Source organism: Calonectris borealis, chromosome 2 (assembly GCF_964195595.1).
Source record: "Calonectris borealis chromosome 2, bCalBor7.hap1.2, whole genome shotgun sequence".
In the NCBI taxonomy this organism is placed as follows: domain Eukaryota; kingdom Metazoa; phylum Chordata; class Aves; order Procellariiformes; family Procellariidae; genus Calonectris; species Calonectris borealis.
Window position 1 is genome coordinate 122,383,848 of NC_134313.1, and position 26,035 is coordinate 122,409,882.

General features: G+C 50.3%; 1 protein-coding gene across 5 annotated transcripts in view; it reads left to right on the forward strand.

Annotated features, from left to right (window-relative positions):
* Positions 1-7,216: 7,216 nt before the first annotated feature.
* The window catches only part of LIMD1 (LIM domain containing 1), a 35,557-nt gene continuing 16,738 nt past the window's right edge, over positions 7,217-26,035 (forward strand). For all 5 annotated transcript variants that reach the window (XR_012672590.1, XR_012672588.1, XR_012672589.1 and 2 more), the window contains exons 1-2: positions 7,217-8,422; positions 19,356-19,457. Coding sequence is in view for 1 of the 5 variants with exons in the window: in XM_075143220.1 (XP_074999321.1) it covers positions 7,249-8,422; positions 19,356-19,457 (1,276 nt within the window). In the remaining 4 variants the exon portion in view is untranslated. The remainder of the gene's footprint in view (positions 8,423-19,355; positions 19,458-26,035) is intronic.

The window sequence follows — 26,035 nt, forward strand, 5'->3', positions numbered from 1 at the left end:
GCGCAGGAGGGAGCAGGATCAGAGCTCTCATCTGCAGCCCAGATGACAAAAGAGATCTTGCCTGACACACAGAGGAAAGGTGGGATTTTTTTTCCCTTTCCTGATTAAAGTGACTTTCCGGTACCACAAAGCATTCTGCAATTCACGAACCCCTTCTGTCCCACGAGGCCCCGGGTCACACACGACCTTTCTGTCTCGCGGCACTTCTCTCGCTCAAGTAAGCCTTGGGTTGGGTAAGTTCAGGTCTGCTTTTAGCCCTGGAGAGTCGCAAGCCAGCATCATCTTTCATATAAAATTAACTCTAGTTTTTATGTGTAGTCAGAGAGTTTGAACAGGTTTTCCTGGATTTATAAGTTGTTGGGGTCTCTGAATGGGAGTATTTTTGCATGGGTCATGGCAGAGAGGAGCCCTGATGGCTCTTGTTCTATCTGCCAGCCTTTATGTTGGCAGTGAGAGACTGGAAACTCGCTCAGGGTCAAGTGGATGTTTGTATTTGTTGTCAGGTGAACATAGCCCAAACCCCCGAGAGGTTTTGATCACAGGAATCTCATCAAAAATACCCCACGATATTGAACATCCAGGATATTTCCTTGGACGCTCATCTGCCTGCGCCATGCCAATCTGCTCTCCGTTTTAGGCTGCCCAATTGCTCACTCAGCAAAGGAACACGTAAATGGGAAAGGCTCAAGTACAATGAGCTAAATATCCATATTCTTTCTGCTTGCCCTCATGACACTCGGCCTGGGACATCTGGGGAGTAAGAAGTTCTTTTATTTGAAGAGCCTGATCTTCTTCAGTATAAGTCTGAGCAGAACGTATACATTCACATGAACAGAAATGCGCTTGCTCTCTTAGATACAAGCACGCTCTCTGGGCTGGTTGCAAGGGGAAGGCTCACAGTCACATCTAAGGCTCTGAACTTCCTTATCTACCAGTAATTTTTTACACGTGCCAAAACCGAGCATAAAAGGTCCAAGGTTCTCCCAGTACACCCACCTCCCGCTGCCAGAAGAGACGCACGAGCTGCCGAGCGAGGGGAGTTGCTCTCCAATAACCGTGCTTGGTGCCAACAAGATGTGAGGCGAAATACATACAGTCATAACAGCTGTAGGTGATCGAGTGCACAGATCAGGAATAATAAACACAGGACACATAACCAGGGCAGAAAAGAGAGCGATTTAATATCGGAGCGTGACACGTTGCTGGTATTGGCAGCCTGGGGTTGTTTCTGATGAAGATTAAGAGAATTGGTATAACAGGAAATTGTTTTCTGCTACAAAGGGAAATCAATTGTCTTTAAATACACAGCAGTGTAATTAACAATTCTTAGCAATTGCTGCAAAATAGAGATGTGAATGTGCGTTGTCGGGCTGGCTAAGCCAAGAAAGTGTTATGAAAAAAAATGTACAAGCTTTTAGAAATGAATATTTTTCTTAAGTACGTCTCCATCCCTGGAGATCCACGTGGCTGGATGAAATAGCAAGGGTGCAATAAAAATATATACTTCCCAATTTTCCCATGTGAAAGAGCATTTAAAAACATCTGTTGGTCAGAGAGCTTCTCCTAGGACATGCACGGAAGAATGGGGTGGGTGCACTGACTGCATCTGGCAAGTCCACCCAAAGTCCACCAAGCCACGTGAGGCCAATGATTGATGGCAGGATGTCGTCTGACCTGCGGAGTGCTTCCAGCTGAGGATTACTAAAGGCCACGTATGTTGGTTAAACAGGTCACATTGCTGTTTGTGTTAATGCGCTGATAAAGAGGCAGGGAAACGGAGCTGGAAAATTCTCCAGGCAAGTTCTTGTCCTGATAAAGGGCTCTTTTTAGTAGAAAACGGAGAAAACAAACTATTCCATATTCTTTTGAGCAGGGGTAGGAAAACCACCAAAGCTACCTGCATTATTTTGGTGCAACCCTGACGCCACCGAAAGCAAGTTTTTGGCTCAGTGGACTGACGGCGAAGGGAGACCAGGGTCTCTGCCACTGCTCATGGCACCTGGAGAAACTGAAGAGAGGCAGGCGAAGGGCGTTCTCTGCCCCGGAGCGGCAGCCGAGCGCTTGGCACCCGGCTCTGGCCTTCCTCGGGGAGACCGAACCGCTGCAGCTCGGGGATTCGCAGCCTTTTCTCTCTCTGCTGCTGCCTGGGCTCCTGTTTGGGATCTTGGTGATTCCCTATGGCTTCTCTCGCCTCCGCACGGTGTGCCCTGCCAGGTAACCCTTCCCTGCCTCAGTTTACCCACCTGTGAGCAGGGCCGGCAGCATCCCCACTGAACTGATGCTGCAGGGTGTAGTCATTTAAGGGACGTGACCCTGAAAGCCTTTCTGTGAAGCGCCCGTGCCACTCCAGAAAGGCAGTTTGGAAAGCTGTCCCAGTGCTGCCCTGGCCCTTCTGTGCCGTTAGTATTAATTAAATGACTCTTAGTGTAATTTATGGCAGAGATCATGCCCCGTAGCAGGCAGTCCTACTGCAACAGAAGCAAAACATCCAAGTCCGGACCCGTTTCTGCCCCGACCGCGGGAGCAGGGGACGCACGCACGGTGGGCAGCCGGGCTGCAGGGGAGGGCACCAGCCTGCCCGCAGCCCCCAGCCTCCCCCTGCAACGCGGGGGTTAAACGCGGAGGCAGCGCGGGAGGCGGCAGCCGGGCAGCAGGCAGGGCAGGCCTCCCGCAGGAATGCAGAGGCGCCTGGAGCAGCGGTGGGGAGGAACAACATCTCCCAACCCTGCCCTGCTGCCTTCCTGCAAACTTTTCGGAAGGCAGAGGCTGAGGTTTGGCATCTCCACCTCCACAGTGCCCCTTTCAGCAGCCTGGCCCACCGGCTTGAGCCTGGCTTTCCCGCCCGCAGCCGCCCCCGGGCTCACCCCACTGCCAGCTCCCTCCATCCTTCCCTTCGTCACCCTCTTATTTACCCTACTGCCTTGGGCATCATCCCCCTGGTATAAAGCACCCGGCTGGTGCAGATAAATTGCACATTTATTGAAAAGCTCCTTAGAAAGCCGGAGGGAGCGTTCATCGTTTCCCGGTGGGATTCAGTCAATGCAGAGTCCGGGGATGCTGCGGCGCTACCTTGCGAGAGCCGAGAGATGCGTCTGCTCCTGCAAGAACCAAGCCAGGCTCCATCCTGGAAAGACATCATCTGCCTTATAAATTGTTCACTCTGTTTATATGCTAGCACTGAAAACCCTTATTGCTTTCCTGCTAAAAGACACCAGAGTACGTATCTCAGGCATTTCAAGGTGGCATGCATATACTCCTGCGGGAAATAACCTGCCTGGGACAGCTACGGCCCGGGGCGGGGGCACAGGCACCAGGGATTAGACCTGGAAATGTCCACAAAGAAACTGGTGTGCTGCCAGCCGCTGGTTCCTCATGCTGGTTCTCTTGCAAATAGTGAGTATACGATAGTTGCTTTTGGAGAGAGATCTAGCTATAAATTGTCACCCAGACACCTCCTAATCGTCTTTTTCCATAAACTATACAGCCCCGCGCTGTTGTTGTGCCTCAAAACCTGAGGGCGTTTTCTCCCAGACAGAAAAATGATCTGGGAGGTGGGGGGGGGGGCCTTTCTCTGCGTTTTCTCCAGCTCTCTGCAACGTGAGCCCAGAGCCAAACGTGGCAGCAAGAAGTAAAGACAGATGATCCCCTCCCCGCCCTCGTTCACGACTTCCCTGTTTACCCAGGCAGGCAGCGCTTTGCCCCAGCCTGCCGGCGGCCGCGGCACCTCGCCGGCCCTGGAGGGCTGTGCCGCCCCGGCACAAGGCCGCGGCCATGTGCCTGGCGCTCCCACCGAACCAGGGAGCACCACTCGGGGCTGCTTCTCCCCAAATTGCTGCCTCCCGCCGCCCCACGGGCAGCTGCGATTGCCACGTGGAGCAGGGCTGGGTTACAAGCTGTCAGCATTATTTTGCGTGAGTAAATGCAGCGTGTAAGCCTCGCCCGCAGGAACAAAACCAGATTAAACGAGCAATGTTTTTTTTCTTCAAGGGATAGGGTGTAGAATAAGTTAATTCAGACAGGCACACAGATTTTGGTCCTGTGCTACGGCAGCAGTCGTGGACCCCTTCAGTCCTTAATAGGCATGGGCTGTAAAACTCGCAGGAACTATAAAACTGTGGGACCATATCTAATCGCAGCAGAAGGGTCTGCAAGTCAGTGTAGTATTACATCTCCACTCTAGTAGAAAGTTCAAGTTAATCATCTGCTCGCTTGGAAATACCCCTAACCCAAGTCTCACAGAAAGAATAAATCTGAGCACGAAACTTCAAAGGTATTTTGCTGCCTCACGTTCGCTGAAAGCGTTGCGAATTAAACACCAAAATGCCTTTGAATTGCTTGGCTGCCATTCCTCTTGGAAGGCGCTTGCCATCAAAGTGTCTGCTCAAGCGTGCGGAGCCTGGAAAGAGGCCAAGCCCAGCGCGACGGTTCCCTATCCAAAGGGCTTCGGCAGCCTTTTCCATGTTGTCCGCGCGAGCATTGTTCTGCAGACGGCTGATTTGATCCTTTGGCGTAGGAAGGAAATGTACTTTACATAGCTGGCGAAGGTCAGCAGCATCCAGAGCGGCCATTCGGCAAGAAGGCTGCTTCCCCCCGCCGAGGTGGTGAGCTACTGCGGGTCCGACTGCAAAACAACTTACAGATGTTAGATTACAGATAAAAAGTAATGGCAGAAAATGTACGCATGACCCTTAAAAAAGAAAGTCAGAAAAAAAAACATGATCTGAGGGAAGTTACAGATTCTTCCTTGGTTGGTTTGTTGAAAGCTGAAAATAGAGAGGTCTATTCCCAAATACTTCTGTTCCACCAAAGGGTTTGTTTCCTAGAGGTCTGAAGAGCCTCATCTCCGTACGTTTGCAGAAAAAAACCCCAATAGGTGCCGGCTGAGTCTCTGATACGCTGAATAGGAGCGCGCCTTCCCTTGATTAACTTTACATCCTTTGGTGAGGAAGAGGGAAGAAGGTGAAAGAGCAATGTATAATTTCCTTTGCGATTACTCTTTGTCCACTAACATCGCAGATTCCTCCCGCGAGTGAAGCAGTGGTGGGACTCATGCTCCCACCCTTATCTACCTGCTGCTCTATTTCCTTTCTGTCATTCTCTCGGGCCGTACAAATATGGAATCAAGTAATCTGCTGCTCATCAACTCTGGACGTTGTCAAAACCGGCCTTGCACTAGCCCTTTCCGAGGATGCTCTTTAGACGTCGAAACTCAGTTTTGGCGTTCGCCGCCCTGACTGAGCTTAACCTCATCCTCAAGAGTTTCAGTCAAGTCCCTCAAATGAGGTAGTTACTTTTGCTCTTGGTCACTGGTGGCCTGAGCCTACACCCGCCTGGCACGAAGCAGCTGCTGGGGGCCACCGTGTCCTCTGCTGGCCATGAAACGGGAGGCAAGCCCTTTCTGGTCCAGCCCAAAGGGCCGCGGCACAGGCAGGGGCTTGCTGTGCTTTGCATGACGGACGTCCAGATGCAAGTTAAACCCTCCGGAACTGCCGGGGCTTGTGCAAAGCGGGGTTTGGCCCCCAGGCCCCCAGCTTCTCCCAAAGTGAAAGAGGGCTTGTGGGGCTCAGCCTGTGGAAGCTGCGACACCCCTCCTTCCCTCACCCCCACGGCAGAGGAAGGCTGGGAAAGATTTGATGGACGGGATTGCTCGCAGCCTGCCAGGTTGCTTTGAGAGAAGACAGACACCTTTTCCAGGGGCTCACAGTGCAGCGATTTTTAAGCACATCGGGCTGAAACTCGCTGGAAGAGTTGGGCTGTTTTAGACCTGGCCTCAGTCGCTCAGCAGTGCTTCTGTACAGGAACTGGTCAAAAAGGGCAGGGTGTTTTTTTTTTTGGTTTCTGACAGGTTTTGGTCACAGCCCAATTCGCGATTATTCAAGGCAGCGAATTTCCACGTTCCTTAACATCTGGCCCTACCTCCTGGAGCCTGGGGGATTAAAAAACAACAAGTCCTGGGAACGCAGGACATGTGCCCGGGCCCATAGGATCAGCTGCACCAGTCGATTTACTCAGAGGCACCACGGCTCCCTACAAACAGGTCTCTCCTCCGAGCCCTGCAGAGATCCCGTCGCAGCCCCCCGACCTCCGAGCACCCCCACCTGGCTTTTGTCATGAAAATTTTGCAGCAAGGAGAGAGGCTGGGACACAAAGTATAAAATTACTTTATTTTTATGTGTTATTTTCACGCTGGGGCACCCGAATGCAGTTTTACACACGGTTCTTATACCTTTCAAGCCTTCAGGTACACATGATTTGACCAATCGCTGCTAAGACACACATGCCACTGTTTTGCAAAGCAACTGTAATTTTATGATGTCATCATCCGTCTGCTTCTTTCTTGATCTAAATATCCCTGGAACTGGTCTTGCTGCAGTTACTTGTCTATGATGCCAGGTAACGGGGGGGTTTCACGGAGGTGTTGGAGGGGCTGGGATGCTGTTACCTTGGGCGTCCAGGGGTATCCTTTATTCTTCAGGGTGGGGGGTCTCCTTCTCCTTGCAATGAGCTGAGATCCTTTAGTCATGCTCGCTTAAGTGTGACTATGCAGCATACAATGTAAAATATATCTATATTAAGAAAAGCCGTACAATTTCCTACTATGACGACTAATTGGTACGGCAGTTACAGCATGAGATTTTTCCGAATAGTTTTTTGTGGAGGGGGGGCTGTTTTGTCACGATGGGTGGCGGCGACTTTTCACACGGGTTTTTCACGAGGGTTTTAGGGCTGGCACGCCAATTCTTCAGGGGAATGTGATGAGAAAAGGAGCATTATCTGGAGGAGAGGAGGAGAAACACCCTCCTTGCATCATACGGGCGACTTTAATCCCCGCGCGCAACCCCCTTTCCGAGAGCTGCCTTATCTGGCCCCTTTCCAAGCGATATCTGACACCGCCTATGCTGGATGCAGCGCGCTACTTGCGCGCGTTACGTCTTTAGCCCCGCACGTGACGTCTCTCGGTCGCCCGCACACGCAACCACCCTTGACTGGTGACGAGCGGCGGCTTCGCGCAGCGCGGGGGCGGGGCTGGGGGCGGAGCCAGGAGGCGGGGGGCGGGGGCGTCCGCGCCCGCCCCCCGCCTCCTGGCTCCGCCCCCAGCCCCGCCCCCGCCGGGGACGGGCGCGGCGGGAGTGAGACGGCGCGGCGGGACGGAGCGGCCGCCGCGGCCGGCAGCGCCCTGAGCCCGGCGGGAAGGAGGAGGAGGAGGAGGAGGAGGAAGGCGGGGGTCAGCCCGCTAAGCCGGGCGGGATGGATAAGTACGACGACCTGGGTCTGGAAGCCAGCAAGTTCATCGAAGACCTCAACATGTACGAGGCCTCCAAGGACGGTCTCTTTCGGGTGGACAAAGCTGCCGGCAACAACCCCGAGTTTGAGGAGACCAGGCGGGTCTTCGCCACCAAAATGGCCAAGATCCACCTCCAGCAGCAGCAGCAACAGCAGCAGGAGGAGATGCTGATGGCCACCCTGAACGGAGGGGCTGCCTTCAATGCCCCCCGGCCCAGCCCGCCGCCAGCACGGGGTGCCAAGCCGCCCCCGGCCTCCGCCGCCGAGGGGCCGCGCGCGAGGCCGTATGAGGGAGGGGAGCATGGCTTCGGCGAGAGCGGGATGCGTGCCGAGGTCCCGGCGAGCCAGGCCGGGCGCCGGGGCTGGGAAGCGGAGCCCGACAGGATCCCCAGAACGGGGGGCTCGCGGCCTGGTGCGGGGCGCGGGGAGCAGCAGGCCGGGAGCTCCGGTGACCCCCAGCCCTGCCGCGGAGGGCAGGAGAACGGCAGTGAGGGCAGGCGGGGTGGCGGGGGCCGCGACCCGACGCCAGCCGGGCAGAGGTCCTCCTCCTTCTCGCATGCCCGGACCCCCCCGGCACCCTTGACGGGGACGGAGGAGGGAGCGCTGGGGGCCCTGCCACAGCAGAGGTCCTCCTCCTTCTCGGCCCCCTCGGTGCAGCCCGCCCGGGGGTTTTCAGGCCCTGCTGACGCTTGCGGTCCCAGGGCCGGAGGGAACGGCAGCCAGCTGTGGTACCAGGGCGTCCCACTGTCCTTCCCCTCCAGCTCCGTGCCTGCCGCCCCGAGCGTGGACTACCAGCACGCCGCCGCCTACCCAGGCCCAGCCGGGCACTTTGTGGCCCATGGTCAAAACCACCGGCCCAATGGCAGCGGCGCGAGCCCCGAGCTGGGTTCCTCACGCCTGGCCTCGCGCGGGCCGACGGCTTTGGATGCTCCACAGCCGCTTTTCCCGGAGGGCGCGAGTGGCCCGCGGTCGGACACCGGGCACCCGGAGGGCTCCAGCGCGGCAAAGGTGAAGCTGCCCTGCCAGACCCTCCTTCCGCAGCCAGAGCAAGGGCCGTCGGTGGCTGAGCTGAAGCTGGAGGCACTGACCCAGCGCCTGGAGCAGGAGATGGATGCTCGGCCGAAGGCGGATTACTTTGGTAAGGAGGCAGTCCACCAGTCGGTGTGAAAAGGGTTCGTTGCAAAGTGCCATTGCAGGGTTTGCACCCGCAGGGTTGTGTGTCTCCGTATGCCTGCTTGGTTATACTTTTTCAGTTGCTCAGGGTTTTTTTTGTTATTTAACTTTTATTTATCACAGGGACTGGAGGCTCTTCCTCCTGTGACACTTTTTTCTTTAATCCTACCTCTTAAATTTTGAAGCAAAGGTAGTTTAGCAGCTTTGGGGAGGACAGCGCTGAAAAGAAGCTGGAGCAGCATCTTTTGAAGTGCCCTTCATTGGTGGCAGGGAGGCACTTAACTTTTCTTGACAGTATTCCTGGTTCTCTGTTTCTTAAAAGTACGCTGCCCGACCACGTGTGAGCGGGAAGGCAGCCGTCCAGCCTGCAGAGGAGTCGCGCCTGCGTACTCTGCGGGCACAGAGAAGGGCACAGAGCTCAGGGGAGGCTTGGTGGTACCTCCCATGGAGGTGGCCATGGCCGGGCGTGCTTGTGGGATCTCTTGAAGAGGAGTTGCTTGGGGATGGGAAGGGTGGTGGTTTCCCAAACTTGCCAGGATTTCCCCCTGCCCCCAGGTGCTGGCACCCGTCAGCTCTGAAAGGATCAGTGCATCCTGAAGACGGAAGGCAGAAAAACAGGCGGTAGGCACATTCCTCCCTAAATTTCAGGTCCGCGAGTAGTCCAGACCACCACCAGAGGTTATCGCTGGCACTTGGGCAGTGGAAAGGGACAGCTTACATGCGAGGATCTCCCAATGAGAGTATTAAATGTCCTGCTGGATTAAACCAATTTACTACCCCGTGATGGCAGAAGGTCAGGGGCAAATCGAGCGTTTCCTTTCCCTGCCGTGCCACTTTGCAATTTAATAGCAGATGACAGCGTTCAGCTTTTGGGAGAAGGAAACCTGAAGTTGCTGGGAAGGCTGAGAACTCCGGGGTTAATTTAGCGAATGGTGGGAGCAGGTCTAGTATGGATTTTCCTCATGATTTTAGACCCACGGTCACAGAAGTAGAAGCAGGGACAGATTAAACTCGTCAGCCTGGTGCAGAGGAAAGGTTTGCATCTCAGGCTGCGCAGGTGCCGTTGCACAGGGTCCTGCCCAGTGGGGTGGGTAGGTGGCTCAGCGGTGGTCTGCACACACAGGGGCAACCACAGGCTTCACACCATGCTTCGGGGACGTAGCTGGAGGGACCACCGAGTGCTCAGTTGCAAATTGCATAACAAAATGTGTTTCTTGGCATCAGGCGGTGGCACTTGCCCTCAGAGGGCTGTGCTGGGATTATTTATCTCAGTGTCTGAAACTGGATTCAGCCTTGTGGCAGGGCAGACGAGTTTTTAGTCTGACGCAGAAAAGTGATGTGTCGAGTTGCTGTACGTGGAGCGTTTTGGCCTGGAAACATGTTTTGGTGCTTTCCGTCCCGTGCGGGCAGCGCGTGGTTTGAATGAGCTCAGGGAGCCTCGTTGTGGGGGGGCTGAATGCTGTGACAAAGGAGTTGATAATGAAGATGGGGTTGGGACAACAGTCTCGTGGGAGACAATGCTCAAAAATGGGAATATTTTGCTGGAGGCGGCATTCAGCTCCCACTGGAGAGGTGTCAGGGGTCTCTTCAACAGACCCTGCTGCGTGCCTCTTCTCCTCACGGTGCAAGTAAACCAGCTGGATCATACCTCGTCCAAAATGTGCTTGGGGCTGGGGTGAGAAAGCAGAGGGACCTAGCCGGTGGTTAGATTATTTTTACATTTTTGTCACCAAATAGGGGATAGCGCCAGGGGGAGGCTTTCGTCCTGCAGGAAATTCATAGTGAAGCAGGAGTAATTCTGGCAGCACGGAGAGTCCTGCTGGTCTGGCCGCTGAGTTACCGGTGAGCCCCGGTGACGGAGGAGAGATGGAGGCTGCCTGATCCACAGTGAGGTCTTTTGATGTACTCCTGGCAGGAGGTTTTACACCAGGATGTAGTATCTGAGAAACTGGGGAAGGAGGAGAGTGACGGAGGAGAGGGAGAGGGAAAAACAAAAGGATGCAGTCACGGCAGAGTCACTCCTCAGTTCTGTGGAGGAAGGCTCGGCAAATCTGCCCCATGGAGGACCAAGGAGCAGGATGGGGCAAGTCTTGAGGTATTTTAATTCTGGGCCTCCTCCCCCTTTTTTTCTACTTTTATTTTCATTTTTTCACAGTTACCTTACTTCCTTTGGAGGAAGAAAGGACCCAGCTGGTCTTCTGAATCTATCATCTTTGCTATTCGCTACCCTCAAGCTAGCAAACTGTAGGATGGAAAGTAAATACTTGTATGCAATAGATAAAAAGGATCAACAGTTTTGATCAACAGATCAAACATATCTTTTTTGTTGCAGACTTTCCCCCAGTGAAGAAAAGTCTAATGCAGCAGCTTTGCAGTACATCGGAGGCAGGAAATGAAACCAGGACTGAGCTGCAGATGACCAAAGTGTTTTATCTAAAGTGCTTTCAGCTCTCCTAATTTTGGGTGCCACTTTTGTAACAAGGAGATTTTTTAAGATGGGTCTGTCTGTCTTGGTAACATACAGTCCCTCAGTCTGTCTCTGTCTGGACCAGATATTTATCATGAACAATTTATTCTGATCACAGAAAAGGAGCTGCTTTTTCCTTCACTATGTGAAAGCGAACCTTTGTAAATGAAAGCCTAGGAAAGGATAAGCTATGGACTAGGCATAACATAGGTAGGATGCTCTGCTGGGGAGTAACAGACAGTATGGTTATCTGTCAGCACCAGCTTGCTGTACAAAATCCGTTTGTCTGCTCAGAGTATGTATAGTAAGTGAAAGGAAAGAAGCAAACAAAGCCAAGAATTTTCTTTTTTTAAATAGTGGCCTGTGTTTGAGCAGCATGGGCTGCACGTCTCTCTGGAGGAATTTGGGTTCTCCAAGAGTGCTTTTGAAGTGCTGACTTGATTTATGTGGGCTTTCGAGGAGGAGATAGGGAGTCTCAGGTATCACCCAAGTCTTAACGCTTGGGGAGGGAAATCCTGAAATTGCTCCCTGGCGATGCTGGTTCCCATGCAGCAAAGAAGGGGCCTGACGTCCCAGGAGGTGTCGCTGGAAGCCACCTTAGGTTGTATTCAGGTTTTTGGTCTGCTGTTTCCAGGAAACCTCCAGGAGTGAGGTGCCTGAATCCCACTGACTTTCCGTGGTGTTCCTTTGGATGCACCAGCCTTCATCTCCACTTGGTGAACAGGAAGATTAATTAAACAGGAGTGACTGGAGGAGTTGCACCTCCTCCACTAGCACCACCCAGCGCAATGCAGATGTTTTGGGTTAGGTGAGGTGGCACCATTTCGAGGACTGGCGCAGGACAAGTTTTCAGGTGAGAGCCGGGCAGATGCACAACCAAACCGAGCGTCTGCCTGCACTGCCTGGAACTTGGTAGGGGAGAGGCTGAGAGGCGTTGGGGTCTGCAGGGAGGTTTTGCCATTCATTTTAGCAGAACCTGTGGTACCATGCAGTTCCTTGGTCTGCAGGCACAGATGGATGCTTTCAGAGGTGTAACGTGTAGCATCACGTTTTTACCAGTGCTTATTTCATATAGCCAGATGGAAATCTCCATCTGATGGAGACTATCTACACCCTTACCAAGAGCTTTTTTTAAAACAATTTTTACAAATGGTTTTCTTGTTATAAATATTTGTTAGGTGTTGAGTTCTGGCTTCCTATTATTATTTAGAGCAGAGCTGATAAGCTGCAGGTATTTTAGGAGGGCCCCAGGCATCTTGTTTTGCAGCAAAATACTGGGATGCTTCCCAGCAGTCGGGCAGAGAAGATCTCGTAGCGAAGTCTGCAGATTTCTTTTCCCCTTGGCAGAAGCAGAGCAGTAGCCGAGTCGCTGAAACTTGGCTGGAGACCTGGAACCCCAGCACCTTTGAATAGGTGTGATCAGCTCGAAGGCCAGCAGCTCCCTTTCAAAGTCTTGTGTATAGTGAAGTGTTTTACCACTGCCGAAACCGCAATTCATTTAACTTTAAGGTTGTACACACCTGCAGATTTTACCAAACCCTGCTGATGGTGCAGCAGGATGCTTCGGCGGCAACAAGAATAATTTCAGGGCTGCTGAGTGGAGAATTTCTGGTCAAAACAGAAGTTCTGCTGAGGTTTGTTTTATACATGGGTTATGATAATGGCGTTGTTTCCACTGGGAATGAGTGGAGGCATCCCTCGCTGCCTACTCCTGGGAGAACACCACGGCTGGAAGGAGATGCCTCCCTGCAGCAGAGAGGAGGGGGAGACAGGGTGAGGCGGGTCCTGGTGGAACAAGGAAAGCGGGAAGGATCAGGGCATGTGGACTAGTGGGTGTGTGCAGATTGCAAAGCTTATCTCACTGCAAGGAACCAAGCAAGTAAGTATTTGCCTGGGATATGGCTCTTCAAGATGACAGCAGTATGCGCTTCTCCTCCCTTTCTCTGGGGAGCTCAGCTGGGTTTGCAAGCTAAGGAAAAATCTGTGCCAAAAGGAAAGAAAAAGGAAGGAGTTGAGGCAGAGGATCAATAGGTCTTTCAGCTAGGATACTGTGGCAGTGGGGACTGTAAGGAATAAGGAGCCTCATTCATTTGTGTCATGGTTTAACCCTAGCCAGCAATTAAACGCCACACAGCCGCTCGCTCACCCCGCCACCCTCCGGTAGGATGGGGGAGAGAATCAGGAAGGCAAAAGAGGGAAAACTTGTGGGTTGAGATAAAAACAGTTTAATAATTGAAATAGAACAAAGTAGAACAGTAGTAATAATAACAACAACAACAACAATAGAATATACAAAGCAGGCGGTGCACAATGCAACTGCTCACCACCCGCCGACTGACGACCCCAGCCTGTCCCGAGCCGCGATCCCCCCTTCCCGGACCACACCTCCTAGTGTATATACTGCGCATGACATCATATGGTATGGAATACCTCATTGGCCAGCTGGGCTAGCTGTCCCAGCTATGCTCCCTCCCTGCTTCCTGTGCACCCAGCGGAGTATGGGAAGCTGAAGAGTCCTTGACTAGTGCAAGCACCACTTAGGAACATCTAGAACATCAATACGCCATCAACATTCTTCTCATACCGAACCCAAAACACAGCACTAGAAAGAAAATTAACTCTATCCCAGGAGTTAACCTGGAACCAGGACAATTTGGCACCGGAGTTAACGTAATCTCTGACATCGCTGTAAGGTACTTAAAATGTCGCTGATGTGAGTTTGATGGCATTTGGTACTTCGCTGGCAGTGTGTACATGACTGTCTACAGCAAAGTCAGGGGTCAAGAACATGGCATGCAAAAACAGTACAGAAAAATTGCATTTACCAGCTCTGTGGTTCTTTGGGCAGGAAGGACCTGCCCATCTTTGCTACCACTGAGTGACAACGTGGGGCTGATACGAGTGATGATACCCAGTGGTGAATGGGACCAGACTGCCTTTTCCAGGCACTCGATCTCACACGGGCCTCCAGATCTCCTTGAAGTCAACTCTCTGGCAAGCGCGATTGCACAGTAGTGGATAACAGCATAGCGAGGCACGCAGTATGTCTAATTTAGAGTTTGATGTAGGAATGACTTGGTTAAGGTGAGCCACAGGGGCTGGCATCGGGTTCTGGAGAAGGTCTGAAGTAAAACCTGAAGAACTGAGCATCACGTTGGGTGTGACAAGGTGAAGTCTTTTTTTTTCAGCAGATGCTCTTTGAAAAATGTGTGTGTAAGTGGAGGACTTGGTTCTCCTGGAATAAATAGGTGGGTCGGAAACACAGAAGCTGTACCTTCACAAGGGTCCTCCCCGTCAGAGCGGGAAAGGGGAACAAGGTAAGAGGAAAGCTCTTGGCCTTTTTCCCCTTTCCACTCTGATGGGGAGGAGGGGAGGACCCTCGTGTAGGTACAGCTTCTGTCGAGAGGCAGCAGGGTCTACTTCTGGATTAGCCACGTGCGTGTCTGGGCAGATAGGAAAGATGTTATGGGAGGTACCAGGACGTGGAAAGGCTGCTTCACCACTGAAGCAGCACAGCAACACATTTGACCCTCTAAAATTAAGTGACAGTCTTAGCAAACCCAACCAGGAGCACGTGTAGAAAAGCTTGGCTGTCCTGGATGCTGCTAAGAGCAGGAATGCTGCTGAAAAGAAGGGGAATGCTGCTGGAAAAACCCACGACTCTGTTCTTGGTTTGTAGATGGATGATGTCTGGCACGTGGAAATAAATCATACTGACCAGTCCCAGAAAATGCTGTTGTTCAGCATGGTTTGCATTGAATTTTTAGCGAGTGGGATATAGTAAGTTACTGAGCTCCTTCTGGTGAGCGTGAAATAGCAACACTTAGAGGAAAAAACATCTATAGAGGCTTTGAGTCCGGTAGTAAATGGAAATGCAGTTGTTGAACTTTGATGGTGGGACTGACATTTCAGACTGGGCACCGGTTTCGTTTTCATTTCTGACAGCCTTTGAGGTCTGCATCGGACCTGTTTGATATCATGAGCTGAAGCCGTTCCTGGTGGCAGCCCTTCTTCTGGTTTGCAGTGCCGAGATGGAGTACGGCGAGCGCCGGGACGTGGCTTACAGGGCATGTTTTCGGTCCCAGCTCTGCCCCAAAGGTCCCTTTGTTCAGGCGCTCAGCTGCGGCGCAGGCGGTTGCTTGCTGCGTGATGCGAAAGGGAACAGAGATTTCTTTGTTGTCAGGGGCCCGGCTGCCCTGCCGGCAGAAATTGAGCCGAAATCAGCAATTTCCAGCCTTTCCCTTTCCAAATCTGGCCACCATTCTGCCGGTGCGCTGGAGCGTGAATTTACCGGCGCTGCGCATGTGCGGTGCTTTGGGCTTGTCATCCTGCTCGTGAAAGAGAAACCTTTCATTTCTCCTTCATAACGTCTTAATAACGCCGTCTCAGGTTAAAAGCCATAATTTTGGAGGGGATGTCTGCTCAGATTGACGCTTGCATAAGTGCTGGTTACGTGTGGCAAAGTAACCGAGTGCAGGAACCGGGCGTCTCGCTGAGCTGTGGATACTCGGGATCCCTCTGCTTCGATCTGAGAACAGAAGTTTTTGCTAAATGCTGCGTTATGCCCAGAAAATTACCCTGAGCTGCTGACTAGAGTCAGCAGCATGTGAGGTTGGAATGATGCTGCTGACATTTTAACTCTACGCCCTGGCTAGCAGAAAGCACGCTCAGCACTCTTTCGGGAAAGAGTCGTCGGAGCTGGCGTGGAGCAGGGCGCGGAGCCCGTTTGGCGGCGGGATGGGGTTGGATGTGGCCTGTGCTGCGCTGCCATCCATCAGGCTGGCTTCGCACATGTGTTGCCGAGCTCGGCGACTGGCCGCTGTCAGCAACAGGTATTGCTTTTTCTTTGCGTAGCCTAAGCCGAAAGAACAGGATCATCGTGGCAGCGGGGAGTGAGCGGCAAAAAAACAAAAGTGGAAAGCAAAAAATCAATAAAAATCACCTTTTTTTCCCCTTTCAGGCCAGGTGTGCTGAGAGTCAAAGATGAAGGCTCAAGTATGTTTCTTAAAATACTTCAGACTATTATATTTGGAAGAAGCAAAGAGTTATTTCTAGAATGATTCCAATAGCTACTGAGACTTAATTGGCTTTCAAGTAAGATTTAGCAGATATAAGTAAAAGCAGAAACTGTACACAGATTTGCCGTAATGCCATTTTTCAATTGTCAGCCTTGCCACGGGAAATCTATGAATATTTATATCATGGCTGGTTATTACATAGTTGGGTAATTTAGCACGTTATAGTTTTTACAGACAACATTGTCAATTTATTTTAAAAGCCCTTTCATTCTATGACTTTATTTTCCATGTTTTAAGGGCCTAAATATTTAAAGAAGTGGTCAAAAGGGTTAAGCAGGGGATGAAATGGAGCACATACTGAAAGAAAGGGGGAAGGATGGTAGGAGCTCTCGAGGGGCGGGAGGTGGAGGAAGGTTTGGGTACGGATGCGGGAGCCCGGGCAGCTCCTGCAGGATCTGGCCGGACTGTCTGTCCCTTTGGGGAAAACCTGGGCAGTGCCTATGCTCTGAACCTTAAATGGGATGGACAGGAGACAGTAGGGGCAATTTCTGCCCTCCGTGGGATTTGCGTTAGAGTATTTTATAGTGGCTTTAGATGCCTGCCAGCATCTTCACCGTGCACCGTGCCTGCACGCGGCTGCTGTGCCTTCTGCCTCCTGCTTCTTCTTGCTGCTCATCCATATTCAGTGTCACCCAGCTGCTTTCTGGAAAGGAGGAAGTCAGAGCTGGTGATTTTTTCTGGAGCAGCCGCTCTTTGGCACGGAAAAGGGGAAAATGCAGCACTTGCAGTGCAATAAATACATCGGTTCTGTGGAAAGCCTGGTGAATGTCGTGGAAAGAAGGCTTTGAGCAGCAAAATCACCAGGTTTTCTGCTCTCAAAACTTTCCACTCGGCATCACTGTAGTCGAGAGGGAATTTTGCAAGGTAGCTGTTAGCTCTTGTGTCAGATGATTGCACAGCATCTCAGGCAGCTGCTGAACGTACGCGTTCCTGGGAGAACACATCCATTTGAAAAGCCAAATTTTCTTATCTTTGTCTTGTCTTTTATTTTCTTTTTTCTTCTTTTTTTTTTTGTAATGCCTGCATGATTTATCTTTTGCTTTCTTAAAATGTTTCTTTCAATAAATAGCTGAGATAAATCCGCTTGGTTCGAAAAGAACCAGCAAGTTTTACTAACTTGGTGCCAGACTGCGTGCTGGGGTGGGCCCACAGCCAAGCTAGCATTTCAGTTCAGGTCAGATTTGGACAAAACAGAGTAACTAATTATTCTCTGCAGCCTTCTCTCCAGGTTTGTGTCAGTTTGGACTCTGGCTCTGAGTGCAGTGGGTCTTGGAGCAGCGCTAGGACAGCTTTCAGCGTGCAGTTGAATGCACGCGGGCAGCTGCAGCACAGAGAGCCAGGTCTGCTCTGGGAAAATAAAATATCTGCTTTTCAGCAGCCCTGTGTGCGCTACTGCAAAGGGTTCCTGAGCATTTTTAACCCTGTAGTGTGAAAATTGATGGCCGCAGCTATCGGCTGCGGGAAGAAATTCTTAACCACCCTGGGACTGCCAGCATGGTGCTGCCAGCGTTGGGAGTTACTTTTCAGCGCTGTCGTAAGTACTTTGGGTTTCTTCCTAACTTTCACCAGACCTTTCCAATTACTCCAGAGCTTGCGGGGCCCCGAAAGAAGTGAATTTTTGTTAACCACAGCATGACTAAGGATTTCCAGCAAGATGATGCTATCCCTCTTCTTGGGCCAGTAGGAGCAAGACGTGACCAACAGTCCCTGCCCCAGGGAGTTTAATAGTCGGAGCAGCAGTGGAAGGAGAGACCTGGGGGCAAAGTCACATCTGCAGGGTCGCTGAGGAGCAGAGACACATCTTCTGTTTGTCCTTCACACTGCCCTTTTTGGGTAGATCTAGGTTGAAGTTGCTCATTTAGAGGTAGTTAAATGGTGATGCTGCTTTAAAACCAGTCTGTCACAATCACAGGGTAATGCCTGAAGAAAGTAAATTGGCTTGCTGTGTCATTTTCCTTGGACAAGGACTTTCTCTCCCCAGCCACTAATAGTGGTTTTGGGTGGCCTCGCTGCGTTTCTCCCTGCCAGGTGGAGGGAGCAGGTCCTGCTAGCAGATGCCGTCAAGCGCATGAAACTCAGTTGTCATTTCTTACTTCGTTATCAAAATAGTTTTATGTGGAAATGTGGTGAGATTTGAGAAGCCCTAGGTGAACACACAACACCCTTTGTGAACTTGCAGCGCTGAAGTCTTCTCCCTGTGGTCCCTCCCCACCACCACTACCACTGTGCATCTGCCCCATTGCTGCTGTTTCCAGCCTCAGTCAGGCAGGTCTGTGCCTGGACGGTCCCAGCAGCTTCCTCATGAGGTGGAACTCCTCACCCAACGCTCTCTGCCTGGCTTGGGTTTTGGGTTGGAGCTCCACACTGGGGTGGGTGCAGGTGGAAGTGTGCTTGGCTGTGCTGGCTGTAGCAAGAGGTTGGGCTGAACAGCCGAGCGCAGTCATTTTCTCCCTCCTCTGGAGCTCCAGAGCTGACCCTGGTCTTTAGGTGATGGTGGTGGCAGGAAGGCCTGGGTGCGAGGAGCAGCTTGGACTTGCACTTGGGACAGCTTATAGCCAGAAGTTGACCGTGTGTGCTGGCCCTGGCTCTCCTTCACCCCATGGGCCACCTGAGAGTAAGCCCCTCTTGGCTGGTGGTGCCACTGCCACCAGGTGTCCTCTCCTTAAAACTGACTTCTTTCTTGCCTTGTCCTGCAAGAGACGAGAAGAACGTCTGGGCAGGATACATGGTCTGTAGGTAGCGCCTACGTTGGGTCTCTCTGTTCAGATGTGGCTGACTGAGGGAAGAGAGGTAGGTTCCAGGTAGTCAGTTTAGCTCTGTTTCAGTGGGAAATCCTTACGGCCTTCAGCAGACGTGAGCGGGGTCTGAAATCGATGAAGATTTAAAGGGGCTGAGTGAAGAAGTGTGTTTTCCTCACACCGGTTGCAACCAACAAGCTTATTTTGTGCAGTAAGTAGCAGAAACTGTTGGTCTGCGAACAGCCGTGAGCACCACTTACTACCACCCAGGCTTTTGGGAGAGTCATGAGGTGATTTTAAATGTATATAAAATTTGTGGGAATGAATGGGTGAAGGAGGGAGATGTTACTGTAGACAAACAGGGCTGCTGTTGTCCAGTTTACTTCTTTGCAAAAGGCTTTCGCCGTGGGGGCTTGGTGACTGTCCTGCCCACTGTTAACAGCATCTCTCGGGGTGGGTGACACCGATGTCACCTACATCTTGTGGCTACAATGGACCGCCCCGCCTAAGCTGCCGAGCCACCATGCTGAATTACAGGTGTGGTCACCCAGCCAGCGAGCCCTGCCACCCCGCCGGGTCCCGCTTCTGACCTCTGTCTCCCTCTCTTTCTTCCAGGCACCTGCGTGAAGTGCAGCAAGGGGGTGTACGGAGCAAACCAGGCTTGCCAGGCCATGGGCAACCTCTACCACGATGGCTGCTTCACCTGCGGAGCCTGCAGTGAGTACCCCCTGCCTGGCCTGCTGTCGGTGCTGCCGGAGCAGGGCCCTGGCGCAAACTCTTCGGCTTAATGTTTTTCTGGTGCAAAGGGGGAAAAAAAGGAGGTGATTATTGAATTATCTGCCAGCTGGAGTCTGCCGCAGTTGTATGTCTTGGTGGTGGTGGTTGCTATTTGTTTTTGAATGGGTTCTTGCAAGGCATGTAGAAAAGATATTTTAGGTCTGTGTTCTGGTATGGGGGACGGTTGTTTTCATTCCGCTGTCTCTCCATTACAGCTATATTTTCTTACTCATAAGAGTATTTTTTCAAAGTGGCAGTGAATATGCCTTAGCTGGCATTTAGGGGTTGTTTATTTGTCATGTCAGACTTTCCAGCCATTCTGGCCTTTCAGTCTGCGGACCCCAGGGAGAGCCGCCGTGCCGAGGGCGCAGGCAGGGCGCGAGTATCGGCAGCGGGCTCTGCGAGCGCCGGAGACACCTTTTCAGATGGAGCTGCTGCACGGTCGGTCCCGTTTTCACTGCGTGCGTTACCTGTACTCGTTTTGCCCTTCTGAGGGACGTGCGGTCAAAGCCTCTGAGTGCATGAATGACCCAGGTTACACACCTTTCTTGTTCTTTCTCTGGAGAAATGCAGCCATGCCCCGAGACGAGGGACATGTCTCTGCCGACTTGATTTCTGGTTATTGCAGGGAGGGAGCTGGTTATTGTGCCAGAGGTATCAGGCTGGGAGTAGCGATGGCGAGCCCTGCGAAATCTGCCCGGGAAGTAGGGTAAATAGTTCGGCTGGCCCCGCTGAGCTCCCTGCCACGTATCAGACCCACACATCAAGCTTGCTGCAATGTATGGATCCTCCTGAGCGGCTTTTCAAGGAGATCTGTAATGGAGCTGGGGTGAGGAACCGCGTGCTGCTTAATTTCAAATTGTGGCTGTGTTTGTAAGACAGTGGTTTTTCTATTTCGTTATGTTTAACTCTAGGGTTAGTAGCATATTTTTAGAAATGTAGCTCTATATGTGGTGGCAGAAAAAATAATAATAATCCTTCTGGTGCTTTTGTATATATCAGTTTGGTTTTCCCAGATGAGTCTTAGGATTTTTCTCCTGCGTTGTATTTGGAGTTGTAAACTCATCAGGACTGCATGTGTTTTATTTGGAGGTGTAAAGTGGGAATAAATATAGAGAGATGCGTGTGCTTTTTAATAATAGCTGAACCTTGAACTCTGCTCATTTCCCAGCTGTCTGACACCAACTGCCTTGACTCACCTATATTTTCAGTAGAGCATTTCACCGTCATCTGACTGAAGATGGGAAAACTGAAAAGAAAAAGTGGTGTTTGCGTGTGGTGGCAGTTTCGTAAAGGCTCAGAAGTCAGCAGCTCATTCTTTTGTCCGCTCATAAATTAATTCAAAATCTTCTCCTGCAGAGAGGGTTCCTGGCAGTCAGAGCTTTGCTTCAGGGACCTCTCACCCTCCGTGGCTGGGTGGCCTCCAAACTGCCCTTGCACACAAAGCTTCTGTTAAAAGTAATCCAGCAGCAGGTTCGACCTGTCTTAAATTTCTAAAATTACTACTGTGCAACTGGTGCTTTTGAAAGAAACACTTTCGATCCTCCTTTTAGAACGGATTTTACCATCTTTATTTGGAGACCCGCGCTAGAGAGGTACTTGTGGTTGCAGAGATATCAGTGGTACTTCCGTTTATGTTTGTTTGTGTTGGGTTAAAAAATAGCTTAATCCCATTTCTAATGAGGTGGGTTGGTGAGGGCTGAAAGAATAGCTATTTGCTGCTTATTCTAAAAGGCAACCCTTTCCAGAGGTTTCCAATACAAGATGAAAAGGTTTGGGTGTCAGGTGAGACTTAGAAAGATGGAAAAAAAGTAAGTTTAGCAAAGCGAAGCTCATTTTCTTTCTTACCCAGGCTGTAACTGAGGAATGTCTATGGAGATGTGCTGGAGCAAAGGATTTCAAATGGAAAGTGACAAAAAAGCTAGTAAAAATGCTAGTTTAAAAAAAAAAAAAAAAAGAGGGGAGTGGTAATAATATTTCTCTGAGTAGAAAATGCTGTATTTCCATATGAGATAAAAAAGGGGAATGGAAGCCACAGGAGTATAAGCGAGAGCCTGTTTCGGCTTGTTATGTGCAGGAGAGTAATTACTCGTGAAAGCTCAAGTCCTTCCCACTGGGGCAGCGGACGTACTAAGATGGGAGCTGGATGCAGCGGTGGCCGGCAGGGATGGATGGAGAGGAGAGTGTGTGGTGGCGTGGGACTCGAAGGAGAGCGGCGCCGGAGGGAGGCCTCGGCAGTAGCGGTGTTTCCCTCACGTGCACGTACGTCTACAAGTGGCAAGGCTCACAAGAAACCCTGCAGTACAGGGGGAGGTTTCCTGCGCTGCCGCTGTGGCCTGCAGGGCCCTTCGTGCAGGAGTTGTTTGCTCCAGGGGCTTGGGAGGGCGTTTGTATTTCCTCCCCCAGCAGTGGGCTTTGCCGCCTGGCTTGCTGGGCTGCTAAAACCATAGCTGGGCTGACTTTCTGATTCATCAAGCCTCTTTGCATTGCAGCTGCTTAACTGATGCCTGGGGTGGTACATGCTGTCCTGCCCTGCACTCAGGGAGGAAATGTACCCGAGGGGAATCCCCCCTTTCGCAGACCGAGGTCATTTCCCAGTCCCCCGGACCATCGGCCGCAAGAGGAATGAAGGGCACACAGCCCTGTCCTTACCAGAGAGAGCGCGTGCCTCTCTGCAGGCTTGCTGTCATCTGTGTTGCTGCAGTAAATATGATGAGGCCATTTTATCTGCCAGAAAAATAAATATTTGCCCGGACGGTGTTGTCTGTTTAGCTGCAAAGCACGTCTTGAGCAGCCTATGTGGAAACTCTGGTTTCCAGCTGAAAAGTAAGCAGTGCTTTTAAGGTCAAGTGGAGTTCATCTTGGACACCATCCAGTACAATCTTGTCTTTGAGAAGTCAAGGTTGCTCGTGATTTCAAACCTAAAATTTCTGCTCTGGTGGAACGCTGAATATCTCCGCTCCAATAAATAAAATATGCAAAATTACCTATTAAGGTAAAGCATATTGTCCTCCAGATATTTATATCCACTGTCCCGCTGTTTTCATTTTAGTGAGAATTTCTAATTTTGCTTGCAGTTGGATTTGTGTCCAAATGTGCATTAGTTTCCCAGATACAGAAAACCAAGAGGGTCTAAGGAGGGGAGGGGGGTTGATACCTTATGGTGCCAAATTTCCTACACCCTCTGGTTCCTGATACACATATGTTCAGAGATAAACGATAGAACAGTTTGTTGAGCAGAGCTACGCATACTTTACAGGGTTGAGTTGTCAGGAAAAAAAATGTACTGTTTTATCTGAGCCACTGGCATGTAATGCAGAAAATTTGGCTTAGAGGTCAAAACAACAGATTTAGAATGATTACTTTGGCATAAATGTCTCATTTATCTTCTTGTTTGTTACAGGGCAGAGACACAAACAAGGCAACTTTTTGCAGAGAGGGAGGGGAAAAAACTTCAGGCTCTTTCTGCGAGATTAGTAATAAATTATATTTGCTTTACAGGAGGGCCACAAAAGTAGGTTAAAAAAAAAAGTCCTCAAAACTCATAGGGCTATTTCCTGCAAGCTCAAGGTGTCAGTTTCTGTCTTTCTTTTTTTTTCAGGTTGTTGGACAAACAGTTGTAGTTATCAAATGGCTTGTTACACATTAACTGTTTAAGTTAAGTCACCTGTTTATACCTCCTCAGAACATAAAAAATGCAGGTGTTTCCAGATGCTGATATTTATTATTTAGGTAGTAGGGAGACCTTATAAATGATACAGATTTAACTAGACAGTATCACTCTAACCTATTGTGGTGTTTTAGTGTTTTTGCTAACATCCAGCCAGGCTTATATCCGACTGCCGCAGATTGTCTGGAAAACAGACATTTTTAGCTCTGCTGGCAGTGTAATTTAGAGCATAAGGGTCTTGTACTTGAGCCACTTGGTCCTCAGAGGAAATCTGAAAGCTAAAAAAGTGCAAGGGAAGTGTCAGAGATGACTGTGGAGGAAATCAGTAGGCGAGGAAGGAAGTCAGAAAGAAAGAACTGATTGCAAGGTGGTTTGAAGGAGGGTTCAATGTTGAACGGCAGCAGAAGGTCCAAAACGAGGACCAGATTTTGACCCCTTATTACAAAGAGGTGGAAACCTTGCATGTTTGCCAGATTACAGAATTCGACCTTTGACGTGTCAACATTACTACATTACTTTCTTTTTCTTTTTTTATTGTAAGCTCCGATTAATGTTGATGTCTGTGTAAGGGTAACAGGCTGCTGTTCAAGTGACAGAGTTTGAAATAACACGAGCTGGCTGTCTCTTGCTACCCTCTGGGGATATATATGGGGTTTTTTTTTAATATTTCACAATATAGTTGTGTTTAGAGGTATCAACCGTCATTTACTAAACAAGGTAGCTAAGGTATTGAAGCAGTATATCTGCGAACGTAGCTCTCTGCTAATTAGTCTTGCTGCAGTGATTATAAAGCATGGCTACTAGAGCGATGCAGCTCTTGGTGCCTTTGCGATAATTATGTTGAATATGTTGGTATATAACCCCTGGAACAAGAAGGCCATAGTTTTTATTGGTATCGCTAAATAACTCTACAAATAGAAAGTCACCTTTTTCTGCAAGTGCGACTTAATCCCAGGTTGCAGGACAGACAGCCTCGCCAAGTGAATTTCCCCACGGCACATGTATGTGTATGGTTATCTTCAGATGCAGAAACTACCAGCTCTTCTAGTGGAGGCAGAATTTACTGTTTGTAATTGGGTATAAAACCACTATACTGATTGACACGCATGAGAAATGCACAGATCTTCAAAGCAGAGAGTGCAAAGTACTGCTGGTAGTCCTTCCTCAGCAACCCTTTAATAAAATTATCATGCAAGAGTCCACACAGTAAATAATATAGGTTTTTTAGCAAAAGTAATCTCAGAAAAGATTCAGCTGTGCCTGGCTTTACCAACAGTTTGGGAGACAGGGAAGGCATCAGTGCATGTTTCCGCTCCAGTCTAAATTGCTGCTTTGTTCTTGCTGACTTTTTGTCTTCAGTCTCTCAGCTCACTGGTGAGAAATCCCTGCTGTTTGGCATAAGAAGTACTTGCCGTAGATGAGAAATGCCAGGGCAGCTTTCACGGTAGGATGACAGTACTTGTTCCTCTCCTGGCCAGATTTCAGGGCGGTAGGGCTTTGAGGTCTGAGCTGAAGGGGTTTTGGCATGGTCTGGGTGTCCTCAGGAGATATCCCCGCTGTAAAGGTACAAGTGTTCAGCTCACACGCAGGAGATGCAGGGTTTTATCAGTATGTTAGTGGTTTGAGTCAATTGCATGTGTTTTAGTGCTGGCTGAAAGTCTGAAATCAGGACAATGTGAGAAAAAAGGTTGAAACCTTTAATGGAATATATTTCCAATCTTTCTGGTCTTTTTATTTCATAATGTCATCTTCAAAGTACTGGTTTTTGTTAAGAACAGGCATAGGATTAGTTGTGCTGTAAAGATTTTAGGGCGTTTCTTATAATGTTTTAATGGTACCTGTGAATAATTTTCTGAGTAGTGGCTTAGTAAGCAGTGAGACCTCTTCCTAGAGAAATACCTAGAGAAATTTAAAAATTGCTCTCTTGTATAGTTTTGATGCAGAGTTACATTCACCGAGGACACAGAGATTGCCTCCCCCTCCTTCCTCCTCTGAGCCTCCGGGCGTTTCGATTACGGTCGGTGTGTGACGGGGTGGGAGGCCAGCTCTGACAACTGCCTGGTTTTGGTGCTTTTTGGGGATCAAGGCAGCCGTCCTCGGAGTGATGCAGAGAGCGGCTGGGCACTGAGTTGAAAACTGTCCCCTCAGCAGGGACTCCCTGGATCGTAGGGCTGCTTTGTCCCAGGGTGACTTTATCTTACCTCTTGAAGCTTCTAGGGGTTTTCCCTAAAAAGAAAAACATTTGAATATCTTCTTGCAACGGTTTGCCATCAGCAAAGGAGAGGTGTTGCTCAGTTGTGTGGCTTACTGTGGTTTCGCAATGTTTCCCTCTGAGGAGCCATTTCTGCCTTCACCTGTGGTTGCTTTGCCGTTAGAGGCGGCTGACCTTTTCTTACACGTGCCAAAGCATGCTTTTGGCTTTCAGGCATCAGATCATTTTCTCAGAGTTTGTTTTTTTTTTTACCGCCTCAAATGTGTGGTGAGAGCGCGGAGGGCGTTTTTTGCAATTTTACAATACAGCTGGTATAGCTGAGAGAGAGACTGAACATCTTAATGGTAATGGAGCTGTGTCTTAGCGCAGTTTTTTCTAAGAGACTTCCTATCCTCCTGCCCACGGTTTCACCAAAGCTTTGATCTGACCTGGGGTGTCTCCCGGTTGATCACAGTCTGTGTTCACCTGATTTGGAGGATGTGCAGGCATCTAATGACTCTTTCGTGCAGCCCCAGTTCAAGAGCGGATTGGAAACATTGGCGCTTCTGTGCCAGACTCAGTTGCTGCATCCAGCTTTAATGGCGGCCAACAGAAATAGCACAGATGGCAGAAAATAAGTAGAGCTCTCTGATGCTC